The sequence below is a fragment of the Hydra viridissima genome, unplaced genomic scaffold (assembly GCF_058129835.1).
Source record: "Hydra viridissima isolate aposymbiotic clone 2 unplaced genomic scaffold, HvirCarnegie_v1 scaffold_4, whole genome shotgun sequence".
Lineage (NCBI taxonomy): Eukaryota > Metazoa > Cnidaria > Hydrozoa > Anthoathecata > Hydridae > Hydra > Hydra viridissima.
The window spans coordinates 13,803,868-13,817,282 of record NW_028324303.1 but is presented as its reverse complement, the minus strand read 5'-3'; the positions used below and the strand labels follow the sequence as shown (position 1 = coordinate 13,817,282).

Genomic DNA, 13,415 nt, shown 5'->3' with positions numbered 1-13,415 from the left:
TTAGGGATGGCTCTTAAAAATATTTGTACCTACTCTTTCAATGAGTGGCAAGCCCATGCAGTATCATTACGTTTTGTTGTTGTATCCCTTTTATATTTTTCTCCTAGCCAGTACCTAACTGTGCACTCTTTAATACCCAACGTTCCTAAAAACGTCTTTAAACATACTCTCATTTTGTTGTTATTTAATTTTAAATAATTGACTTTTGTAATACTTCGCCTTGTATTAGCCCTTTCAGTAGTTTTTCTTTTAGTCGATTTTTTATCAACTAAAGATAAAACAAAGATTTTCTTGGCTATCCAGCTCATCTCCCAAAATTTTTTAAAAATATCTAATCTTACACTTTCTTTAAACTTTTTGCAGTCAATCACATTAATTTGTAAGCATTTATTTGACTTACATGCCTCTCCAAGTTTTCGCGCAGGTCTTACTGTATCTTGTAAAAAATTTTCCTCACTCTTTCTAAAACCTATGTATTCATGACCTAGCATTCTCAAGTTCTTATTCCTAAATCTTTTTGAAGACATCTGTTCTGCTTTTCGTTTCCTTTCCCTAGATTCAACTGCTACTTCAGGTTCCAAATTTCTTTCATGAAAAAAATCGTTATTGCTGTCTATTGATTGAATGAAAGCTATCTGTTTAACATTTGTTATTTCAGAGATTAAATTGTTCTTTGGATCAGCAACAGAATCATCTACTGAAAAGTCAAAACTCCGCAAAAACATATGGTAAATTGTCAGTCATCTAAAAAAAATTAGCTACATAAAAATAGAAAAATATTCATACTGATATATATATTTTGGTGATATTTTTAAATAAGAAATGCATTTATATAAACATAAACATACAAAATGTTCACCTTACAACAAAAATATAAAAATTTTTTAAAATGCTAATTTCATTTAAAATGCTAATATTAATAAAACTAATAGACTCCCATCATATTCAATTTAGAAGTAGGAAAACTAATCCTATACATGAGGTATAGATCTGCAATTATATAGATAGTAAAAATAAATTTAAAAAAAGTGTTATTAATCGACAAAAAAATGTAAACAAACCTTTTTCTCTTTATAAAAACGTGATCGCGCATTTTTGGTTTTTAAAAAAAAACGATAGGGCAAAGTGCCCAATTAATGGCCATAAATTTCTTATTGATAGCCGTGAAGAATGCCTTAATCTAACGGAGCTGTTATTTTTTCACTGTTACATTGGTGACAAACGGCTTTACCTAAAAAAAGTCCTAGTTAGTACTAAAATATGCTTCATTCAGAGAAAAATGTATTTAAACAGAGATTTCAATTTTGTACCAATTAATGGCCGGGTAGACCAAATAGTAGCCAGCAAATTGAGAAATGGTACCTATTATGAGCCACCTACATAACCTATAACTGACATATCTAAGAATACTTATATATCAAAAAGTATTATTTTATCAGACGATTATAGCCTAATAATGAACTAGGAACTACCAGATACTAAGAAAAAATTTTTTTAGTAAAAAGAGTATAGTAAAATATACTGTTTTGCTAAAAAATATTTTTTTCTTGGTTTATAGCAGTACTTTAACGGAGTGTTTATTTGTTATTCGAATCTAGCTAGTGTATCAAATAGGAAATAAAAAAATCAGTTGAGAAACTTTTTAATTGCTACTAATCTCTTGAACTAAATTAGCTTTTTTAGATAATTTTTGTGTCTCTTTCTTCTGTTGTTCTTGTTCTTTTTTCTTTTTTAATCTTTTTTCTTCAGTTGCTTTGACTTTATTTTTTTTCTTTTCCTCATTATTCAATTTCGATTGCATAGCTTCTTGTGAAGTTAATACAAAATATTTTTGAACCTTTCTTCGATTTTCTTTTGACTTGATAGTATATATCTTTGGATAAGGCAAAATATCATTGTCACTATCATTAGCAGAACCCTTTGTACAAGACTGAATTGGTGTCAGAATAGGCTGAACAATAGCTTCATTTGGCATCTGATTATAATGAGAGGGGGTTTCATTGGTCAAATAACAAGGCTGGCCTGTGATTTCATTTGGCATAGAATTTGACTGAACAATGGTTTCGTTTAGAATTGGAATAGGAAGATCTGTGTTTTCATTTGACACTGGAATATCTATGTCAAAAACATCCTTTATGCATGAACTCTTTTTCAGTTTGAATTCTTTATATACTTTATACAAAGGATCTGGAATGTCATAACTATTCTGGATACAGAAGTTGAAAGTTGTAAACTGCTCATGTGTTAAATAAGTATCCCAAACCAAAGAAGCAGTATTATTGTAAAGGTTTACCAAATCAGTGTTATATGTTTTTTTATATTCAGACGTATTTTCAGATTTGTTTGTGCTTGATTCTATTTCAAAATCAACTCCCACTTCTATTAAACTTTCTGATGTTGTTATTCTAGTGTCAGTTTTGATAGGTTGCAAACTTGATTCAAGCAGATCATTTTCATCAAGCAGCTGTTGTATGGAATAGACAGAATTAGGCAAGTAAGCTGTGCTTGGAATAGCAGATGGATTGTATGGATATATGCCACATGATTGAAACCCTGAAATAATGTTATCAGCTGTGAGGGCTTGGTCCCAGGCTTTCTTGAAAAGACCACAAAAATTAGGCTTGTCAACAGTAACTCCAGGATATTCATTTATCAATTCATGACAGATTTGATTGTAATATGTTTTAAGAGGACCAAATACTGTTCGATCTAGAGGCTGGAGCCAATACGAACAATGTGCTGGCATTTCCACAATATGAATATTATTTTCAATTGCAACAGACAATAATTCAACTGAGTTATGAGAATCGTGACCATCAACTATGAGAACTTGTGGCCTATCTCTGCCTATGTTAGGCAAGAAAGAATTGGTGAACCAAAGATAAGCAATCCCTTGCTTTGTCCAACCTGTCTCACTAAAACTCCAATTTGAGCCTGAAGGTGCATCTGTAGTATTAAAAGATTGAAGAGACCTAATCGTTTTACCTTTTGCTATTAAATGTGGAGGCACTAAACCACCTGCAGCGTTTATAGCAGCAATAATGGTTATGGTTTCACGTTTTCCTGTAGTAAGAGATTGAAGGTGTTTTGTACCTCTTTTTGCAATTATTTTTGGAGGTTTAAAGTCCATCTGTAACCCGGACTCATCCATATTCCAAATCAAAGATGGCTTTAAAAGTGCATGAGTCTCCTGCAAAACTTCATGAAGTGAATAGAAATATTTTGCTACTTTTGGAACAGACATGTATTGATGGCGAACTGATGAAGTACCTTCAGGCTTTCGCAAAGCTAAATTTTTATGTCGCTTATTGAATGAGCGCCACCATTTTTCTGAAGGAGTTGAATGTTTAAACTTTAAATTGTGTTTCATGGCTAAATCAGAAGCATATTTTTTAAATTGTCTTTTTCCAAATCCAAATCCAAGTGTAGCCCTTGTTGCTGCATATTCAACTAACTTGTTCTCTAAATTGCTAGATAATATTGGACAAGGTCCAGGTCTAACACCAAGAACTGAATCTCCTCTAAAATATTTACCAAGAGTTGTCCGGGGAACATTGAATTGTAATGCAGCTTCTCGTTGTGACATTAAACTATTTTCAACAGCTGCAATTGCATTTCTCATATCAACACTAGACCACTGAAATCTCTTAATCTTTTTCACTTTCTGGGTAAACTTTGAGTTAAAACTAGAGGCAGTTTTATTTTTTATTTTCTTGTTCCTTTTTGTGCTTTCCATGATTAAAATCAACTTAAAGAAATAATATACAAGCTTTAAAATATAGTGTAAGACTTAAAAATGATTATATATATATATATATATATATATATATATATATATATATATATATATATATATATATATATATATATAAGTATATAAAGTATATACATGTATTGTATAGATAAGTTACTATTTTATATATTTACTAGCTATATACTAAATTAATGTTACATCAGTACTAGCCTATATCTTATGTTTATATAAACAGCTGATGCATTTGAAATAAAATGGAAATCAATTTTACTTTATAGTGTTTATACAGTATAAATTACACTAAGATCCTAATATTAGCCACGTTAGTACCATATAAGAGCCACGGCTCTTATTTGGTCAAACGAGTGGCTATTAATGAGACTATTTGAGATCTTTGAGTTTGGGCTACATTTATGCTTCTTCCTTTCGTGTGTTGACAAATAAAACAGTTTACATAAACATAATAAACTAACAAAACAGATCAAAATATATCATAAAGCCGTACACGAAGGAATACTTCGTTAAATGCGTCTCAAAGTTGGTTGAAAAAAACAAAAATGAGTACCGCCGGTATAAAATATTTACTTCTACTAACCTTGACAAAAATAAGATTTCTACAAAATCAAGACTAATAGAAAAATTTACAAAAGCTCAAATAAAACATAGATATATCAAAGAAACACGAAATAATATTAATCAACTAGGTAAATGTCCCGCCAAGTAAATAAATGTAACAAAAGCTGACCCAAATTTGGCTCTTAATAAGACCCGGCCATTATTAGGTCACTTTGCCCTAAAACTTAATGAGGCAACTTTATTTAAAAGAAGCGTTGTTTTTTTTTTTTTTGTAAAAAGAGTTTTACAAAAATAGTAAACAAACAAAAAAAAAATTTTTTTGTTTATTACATTTGTATATAGATAATAAAACCAAAACTTACCTGATTTAGTGTTGATTATTTTCAATTATAAACCGAATTTAACAACACGTCAAAATAACAACAATAATACAGATACGCTCAAGATGATAACCGATCACATACTTGATACTGACATTTACTGACTCCAGATACGCAGTATTGTTCTTGGGCAATAACCTGCATTCTATAGGTCAAATGAAAGTAAGCTCAATATTGGCGGATGTCAATTAGAATCCTGCATGCATTGCCCATGAAATCTCAAATTGGCTACATTTGTCAGATACGCGGTATTATCCAATGCTAGTTACGCGGATTTGCACTATCCCCGACGATATATATATATATATATATATATATATATATATATATATATATATATATATATATATATAATAACTCTAGAAGGAACCTCTGAGTTGTGTGTAATCACAGCGCTCAGCTAATAGTTCATGCAGCATTTATAATTTTGTAGAGCCTATCTGATAAACTAATGCCTAAAAAATATTTTATCTTAAAAATAAAATCAGCTGCCTACCATGCTGTTGTGTTGTTAACCTTCTAGCACACAGCGTTGGGTAGTTCAGAACTAAAAGGTACATAAATTATATAACAAATGCTAACTATTTGAAATTTGAGATTTCTGCACAACCAAACAAATACTTTTTCTTGACTAATATTAAACAAACAAATTTTAGCAAACTCAAATTAAAATTTGTACTTAGTTTTACTGATAATTTTTATTTTATTATATTTATTCTAAAAAACGAAAAACATAAAGTTAATATAGAACAGAATAGAAAAAAATATTTATATTTGAAATTTATGTAAATATGTAATATTCCGTTATTTTTATGAAAAAAATTTTATGTTAAACAAAAAAACTAGATTTTTATTAGAAACTTATATATTTATCAATATTTGAGCTAAAGAAATAAAACTTGATTATCATCAGTTTCTTAATTCTCATAACCATTCGTTGATTCCGCCGCCATCTTGGGAGGCCAAAACTGGCTTCAAAAAATTTCCCGTATAGGCTATCCAGGTATATTTTGAGATCAGTGCGTTCAAAGCGTTTTGAAAAAAATTGCGAAGAAAAGGGTTTTTAGTAAGGGTCTGCGTATCGTTATTGTTTTGAATCGATAACGATATGAAACGATAACGATATCAAACGATATGAGTTTGTCTATGAAACGATAATATCGGTTTAGTTATCGTTTGAACCGATAACCAAACGATAATTTATCGTTTGAAACGATATTATCGGCTTTTTTTATCGGTTTATCGGAATACATAAAAATAACGAGAATACCGATATTTATCGGTATAATAACGATATTTTTTACAATATTCCAACTTATTATTTTTTTAAAATGCCAAATTTTAGTTCAAATATATCATAAATCTTCAAGTCGAGTCAAGATGTCGTTTTGCCTATCTTTACCGGTTTTAAAAGTTAATCCTTCCCAATTGTATATATTATCTAGATGTCTAACTTCACAAAAATTCTGTAAAGAAAAAGTGAAGCAACACTGTTCTCCAAATTGAACCCCAGGTTGAAACTCTCCCCACTCCTGATTTTTTTACATTTAATCAATCATATGCATTAGTAAACACAATGTATGTTGTCAAAAAAATCTGAACTAAGTGTTAAATATGTATACTTCCAAAATTAAAACGCATAATTTTTGGCTTTTTTTCTTCCAAAGTTTTAATAAAGTCAGCCATTATGGTAGTCAAAATAACCCATTAATATTTATTTATTTCATTTACAAAAAAACCATAATATAAATACATTTGTATCACAAATGATATTTAAGTTAATGCTTGTTTAAATTAAAATTTACCGCAGCAGATTTTAGCTTTTCTCCATAACTTTTTTGTCCTATGTTTCTTTTATAGTTCATCCAAGTTTTTTTAAATTTGTGATGAACTGATTCACCACATTGTTCTGCATAGCTACCTAAGCTTATATTATTGCAATCTACAAAGGTGAGAACGTGACACACTAAAATATGTATTTTCCATGAAACTGTCAAGTCATAGCTAAATACATCTTTTGTATATAGTTGAAGACTAGAAAATAAACTTTTGAAATCTTCAATTTTAACAGAAACGTCTGTACCCATTTCCAAACCAAACACCGCTGATTTCACTAATGAAAATTTATGCAAGCAATTCATTATTGGTAAAATATTGATTGCTGCAGTTAAGGTAACATCCCTCTCCAAAATATCTAACAGGGGCATAAACCAATTATCATTATTTCCATCAAAACCTACACCATGGTACCCTCTCATTAATATGTAATGTGTTTTCAACCAGCTTTGAAAAGCTGGCCAAACATATTAAAGCAAAGTATAAAGTTTATCCACAATTCCCATTATAATGTGAAGCTCAGGTGGAGGAACAATGTGTTCAAGAAAAGTTTCTTGATCTTCTTTTAAGTAAAGGAAATGAGGATTTATTACATTTTTGTATTCCTGCATTTTCAATTTTTTTTTCCACCATATACATATTGATCATAACATAAGTCTATGGAGCCCAACGTTCTTAGTTTCCCTGCTTCAAGGGAGCATTCTCCTTCACAATACAGACAGGCATATTTCCCAGAGTGACTTGAAAGTTCTAAAAACACTATTTACACACTTTAGGTCAAATGGCATACTGAAGTTTACTTCTTCAAGTTGAAGAAGTGCCAATAATTTTTGGAGATTGCCATTATCCCATAAGACCATCTCCACAATGGCAAGAATATAGGATTGCTTGACACCAGAATCTTCATATATTTCAAAGGAAGAATAATGATTTTTTGGATCAAAAAACGTTAATAATAACTTTTAAGAAGTTTTGACCACCATTTAAAGATATTCAGAGTTTCCTGCAATTCAGTCATTTTAACATTAATAATCAATTCTACAGCACATGTTAGATTCCTGTGTAAAGTAGAACATGATTTTTTGGTTTTATTTTTAGAGAGTTCTAATGAATTTGATAGCTCCATAATTTTTTGGAACAAGATATTATTTACTTTCTTTCTTTTTGACTTAATTTCACTTACTCCAACTGTAACTAGGGTTGCCAGGTGTCCGGTTTTGAACCGGACACTCCATTATTTCAATAGTCTGTCCTGTAAAAAACAAAAATAAATACCGGACTTGTAAATGTCCGGTTTTTTCAAAATTATGGAATATTTGTTTTTCTTCATTTGATTGTTTACGCATTTTTAAAAAAATAGCCAGAATTTATTATTTTTTAAAAATAATAAGTTCTGGCTATTTTTTTTTAAGATAATAAATACTGTTTATTATTAGTGAAAATGTTTAGTTACGTTTAATTATATTAATATAATTTAACGTTTAATTAAACGCAAAGGAGCTTAATTTTCGAACGTTCAAATTTTAGAATTTTTATTGGAGTATTGAAATTTTTTAAAAACTGTTTATTTTTCAGTTTTTATACATCTACAACAAGCAAGAAAAAGGCGCCTCATTAATATAACACAATTTTGTTTGAAATTAAATTCTTAAATAAAGGTTTTGTTTTTATTTTAATTAGGCGCCTCTTTCACAATCACACAGTTCATAAATGCAAAATACATTTTATTTCTCAATTATTTTTGTTTGATGTGGATAACGAAAGCTGGATATTAAAACGAACGACAGTGACAGTGATGCAGCTGTTAATTTTGAAAATAATACCGAAAATTCAAGCGGTGTTCTCGAATTTATCATTGCCGGAAAAAAAACGAACCCAGAAACGCCTCAAAAAAAGAGAAGAAGACTGTGTATATATAATTCAGAGTGGGAAAAAGAGTACTTGTGGGTTGAAAAATGCAGCAATGAAGCCAGTTCTCAAAATAAAGCGAGATGTAAGCTATGCAATTCATTTTTTAATAATGGATATGACGGTGTTAAAGCATTAACTCAGCATGCAGGTTCGCAAAAACACACAAAGAATGTCTTAGCCGCTGCTGTTTCACAAAGAATGAAGAGTTTTTTTTATTATTAAAGGCAATTCACAGAATGAAAAAGTTAACATAGCCGAGTTAACCAATTTTTTTCATGGAGTGAAACATCACAATTCTTTTTTAGCTCAAGATTGTACAATTAAAGTTATGAAACAAATCATTTCAGATTCTGATATTGTTAAAAAAATGACGGCTGGTCGCACAAAAGCGTCTGCAATTGTCAACAATGTTTTGTATCCATACTCGTTAGAAGTAGTATTGCATGATTTACATGATGGTTTGCCATTTTCAGTTTCAACCGATGCATCAAATAAGGGAAACCGAAAAGTTTATCCAGTTGTAGTACTGTATTTCACCTTATCTGAAGGTATTTGTTACAAAATACTTGTTTTTTATGAAGATTCATTTGAAGACTCGTCATCTATAAAAGGTCATTTATGTCGTGTGCTTCAGGAAAAAAAATTGTCGTGGGTAAACGTAACGGCATATGGAGCTGACAACGCATCCGTTAATTATGGTGTAAATAATTCAGTTTATAAAAAATTGGTTGATCAAGAAAATCAAAACATAATTGCTGCTCATTGCAACAATCACATGTTACACAATTGCACTAAAAACGCATTGAAAGTTTTATCTTTCAAAGTAGAAAATGTTGTTTTAAAAGTGTTTGCAGAGTTTTCTAACTCTGCCAAAAGACGAGAAGAGCTTAAAGAATGCTTTGAGTTTTGTGAGTCTGAATTTCATGATGTCATTCGACACGTTCCATGGCTAAGTTTATTTAAAGCAGTTGAACGTTTGTTACTCAGTTGGAAACCATTGAAAGCATACTTTCTCGCCCTTGGTTCTGATGATTGCCCTAAACCAATATGGGATATTTTATCAGACCAAGAAAACGAAATGTCAAGTGATGCGTAGCCAACATTTTCTGAGTTGTATCTCTTCTTCACTCATTACTTTATGTACTGTTTTCAAGAAATATTGCTTAATTTAGAAAACAGTTCAACTACAGCATGTGATTTGTATTTAACTTTTAAAAAATTTCAAGATTCATTAAATCAAAAAATTGACAATACATTTTTCGGAATGAAGGTCAAATTTGCGTTCCGAAAAAATTACTTACCTGATCATTTGGTACAGAAATTTACGAAAGAAGCATTGATGGTTTACAAGAGAGCCCTAGCTTATTTAGAAAAATGGTTTTCTTTCAACGACTCTCCATATTTCAAATTTATGGCTCTTAGCCTTGGTAATCTGACAAAATCGCCAACTCTAGACGAAGTTATTGAAATTCGGATGACGTCACCTTGGAAAAATGAAGTTACTCCAGAAGATTTAAACGATGAGTTGGGTGCATTGAATTTTTTTTTCCCATCGCTTCCAGAAGCATCATCCCTTGAAAAGTGGCAACAATTATTTGAGAAGGAATCAGCTCCGAATCTTTTGAAAATTGTACAGTATTTATGTCTATTCCGGTTTCAAATGCAAATGTCGAAAGAATATTCAGTGTTATGGGAAATGTTTGGACCGATGAAAGGAATCGTTTATGTGTTGACTCAGTCAGAAGTGGACTTTGTATATTTTTTAACATACCTTATACTTGCACGGAATTCAAAGATGCAATTTCAAAAAAAAAAAAATACTAAAAGCAGTCGAGACTAACATTAAATATAACTATGAAAGTAAAAAATAAAATATATTAGAAGCACGTAGGATGTATAATATCAGTATTACAAACTAAAAAAAAAATTAAAAGTTAGTATTGTATTGTAGTGTAAAAGTAATAGTAAATGTACTTTTCTGTAGTAATTTACTTCAAGGCTTGTTTTTAAAAGGTTACGATTTTCAAATTAAAATTGAAAATCAGTATTGTATTGTAGTATAAAAGTAATGGTAAAAGTACTTTTAACTTTGATAACTTTTATCAAATTTGAGCGGAAGTGACGGGGGTCATAAAAGTTTCTATATATCTTTTTATATTTTCTTATTATTATTTAGAAAAAAGTAGGGGGTCCCTCGGCTCATTATTCCTTGTATATCCTCATAAAATGTATTGTAGTATTAGTATATATATATTGTTCCGTTTTTAGTTCTCCAAATGAAACAAAATGGATTTTCACGAAGAATGTTAGAGGCGGGGGGGGGGGTTGGATGTATGAGAAAGTGTCCGGTATTTTTAGAAAAGAAATCTGGCAACCCTAACTGTAACAGAGAGAAGATTTCCACATGTAGACATCTTGAACTGCTTTACACTTACAATGCTTTCACTCTCCATTTTATGCTTTAACAATCCAGATGCTACTTATTCTGCATGTTTATCTCCAAGTGATGTTTATCTCCAACGATATTGGTTACAGCTTTACTTTTGCAACAATCATGAGAAACTCCTCTAAAATTAATAGAAAGAATTTTATAAAAGTTTTTGAAATACGTAAAAACAATAAAAAACATATTGAATCAAACTATAAAATAACATAAAGAGAAAAAATGTTTTAACTGATCTTATTTTAACCTCATTTTTAAATTATAAAATCTTAAATATAAATAATCTATACTAAGATTTAAATAGCAGAGTCAATAGATTTTTTCAGCTACATTAAAAGTATTTGACCCTGGCTAATTATTTGTCTGGATACATATCAGAGGTTCGCCTAATAGTCCTCCTATTTACCTGAAATACATTACTTTCTATCAAATACATTAGGGTAATTCCACATCAAGTCACCCAGTCCATTGAACCATGTGTCTTCCTTTTGTGTTATATTTTGACACATTATTCCTTATTATAAAAAAATATTACATGCAAAATTTCAGCTAAAAATGTTGAGCGGTTGACAAGATACTGCAATTTTAATATTGACCTGGTTTCCCAAAATGACCCGGTTTTCATAACATTCTGAAAAAACATTTTTCTTAAAAAAATAAGAAATAAAAATGGCAAAAATACGAAAATAAACATATATAATATTTTTTTGATGCTGAATTCAATAAAAGTACTTAAAATGCTAAAATATAAAAGGAACATGCTTAAAAGTTAATAAAACAACTAGTTTCTATAAACCAACTTTGGGGCCCAATATCTCAAAACACCCCTGTCAAATTTTTTTTTTTTTTGCTGTTAATATTTTCAACTGCTTATAATCTTACTAGGCACAAAAAATCTAACTGGAAAAACAACTGAAACATATGGAACTTTAATTTCAATGATCTATTACTTTTTCAAGAAATTCCCAAAAAATATTTGTAAATAAAATAAAAATAAGTTAATCGTAATTTAAACAGTCACTTAAATATACAAGATTTTTAAAGGTATTGAAGATGTCAGTTATTTTGACTGTGTTTGTAATAGTTTACAATATTGTTCCCATTTTACTTGTACTTCCTCTATTTCAGTATTTTCAAACACATTGTTTCTACCGGAACTGGAGCAAGCTTGTGGAACAGATAGTTTTTTCAATATGTTGGTGTTGGGAATAAAACAGTAGTCGTCTCTTTCAGGCCAGTTAAAACAGATTGATGGACCATTTGGGTGAAGAAATTTAACTTTAGCATCAACTTTTTCTAGGTTGGATTTAGTTACAATGCCGATCCATTACTACACAGACTACAGCTACATAACAACCTAAAGCAACAGTATCAAGTTGAAATATATCTTGTTTCTTTTTAAGACTGTGGATTATTGAATAATTAATGTCCGTACTACACCTCTTTGCCCCAACCCTGTTATCTCTAAGATCATAAATTGATGAAAGCTACCAGTACCAGGTAAAGTTGTTACACCAGTGTACCTTTCTTTTTGCTCTTCATGTTGCAATTGTAAGTCCAATCCCTTTATGTAAATGAAGTTAACAACCTTGATTTTCTCAATACAAAATTCATACATAGCTTCTGATGTGAGAATTTGGTTTCTGTATGGTCATTTTAAACTTTTTTGTGCTGTTAACCTTTTTACAGTACCACCAATCCCATTGCATTGTGACTTTCCATGGGACGTGGCAAAAAAGTTCCATTCAACTTTAAGGTCAAATTCACTTTCTAGTTGGCATAGATTGTAAAAGATTTTACAACTTTTGTACTGTCCTGCGCAACCATCAATTAATATATGTAATTTAGACAGATTGAAAAATTTTTTGATAAAGAAATAATTCAAACCTTTTCAGAATCCCTCTGTTGTATATTTTTTTACACTGATAGATATTGGTTATTTTCTTTATAGATATATTTATATATATATACAATCTACATATATATATATGAAATATATATATATATGAAATTGTTAATTTGTTAAAATTTAAATAAAATTTACCAATAAATATTGTTTTATAACTGAACTTTTTATAAACTAGTTATTATAAACTTTTACAAAATGTAGTTACCAAAATTTTAAAAACAAATGCACATCAATATCACACTTATTCAGTTTTTATATAAAAACAAAACAGGATGTTTTTTTCAGTTGTTAAGATCAAATAACTAAGTTATCATATAATTAAGACTTCCTTAAATATAACAAAATTCTTTTTTTTTTTTTTTTAAGGAGTCTATAAACTAAATATAATATTTTACAGAATTCTATTTGCATGTTTTTTAAAATAATTTCTTGAAAAAGTAATAGATCATTGAAATTAAAGTTCCATATGTTTCAGTTGTTTTTCCAGTTAGATTTTTTGTGCCTAGTAAGATTATAAGCAGTTGAAAATATTAACAGCAAAAAAAAAAAAAAATTTGACAGGGGTGTTTTGAGATATTGGGCCCCAAAGTTGGTTTATAGAAACTA

General features: G+C 29.7%; 1 protein-coding gene and 1 pseudogene across 1 annotated transcript; both read right to left on the bottom strand.

The window, feature by feature from the left end:
• Positions 1–1,576: 1,576 nt before the first annotated feature.
• LOC149890016 (uncharacterized) lies at positions 1,577–3,586 on the bottom strand. The gene has a single exon (XM_090085485.1). It carries the CDS (start codon positions 3,584–3,586, stop codon positions 1,643–1,645), a length of 1,944 nt encoding a protein of 647 aa, XP_089941611.1. The 3' UTR covers positions 1,577–1,642.
• Positions 3,587–6,050: 2,464 nt separating this feature from the next.
• Positions 6,051–11,015, bottom strand: LOC149890015 (uncharacterized; annotated as a pseudogene).
• Positions 11,016–13,415: the final 2,400 nt, after the last annotated feature.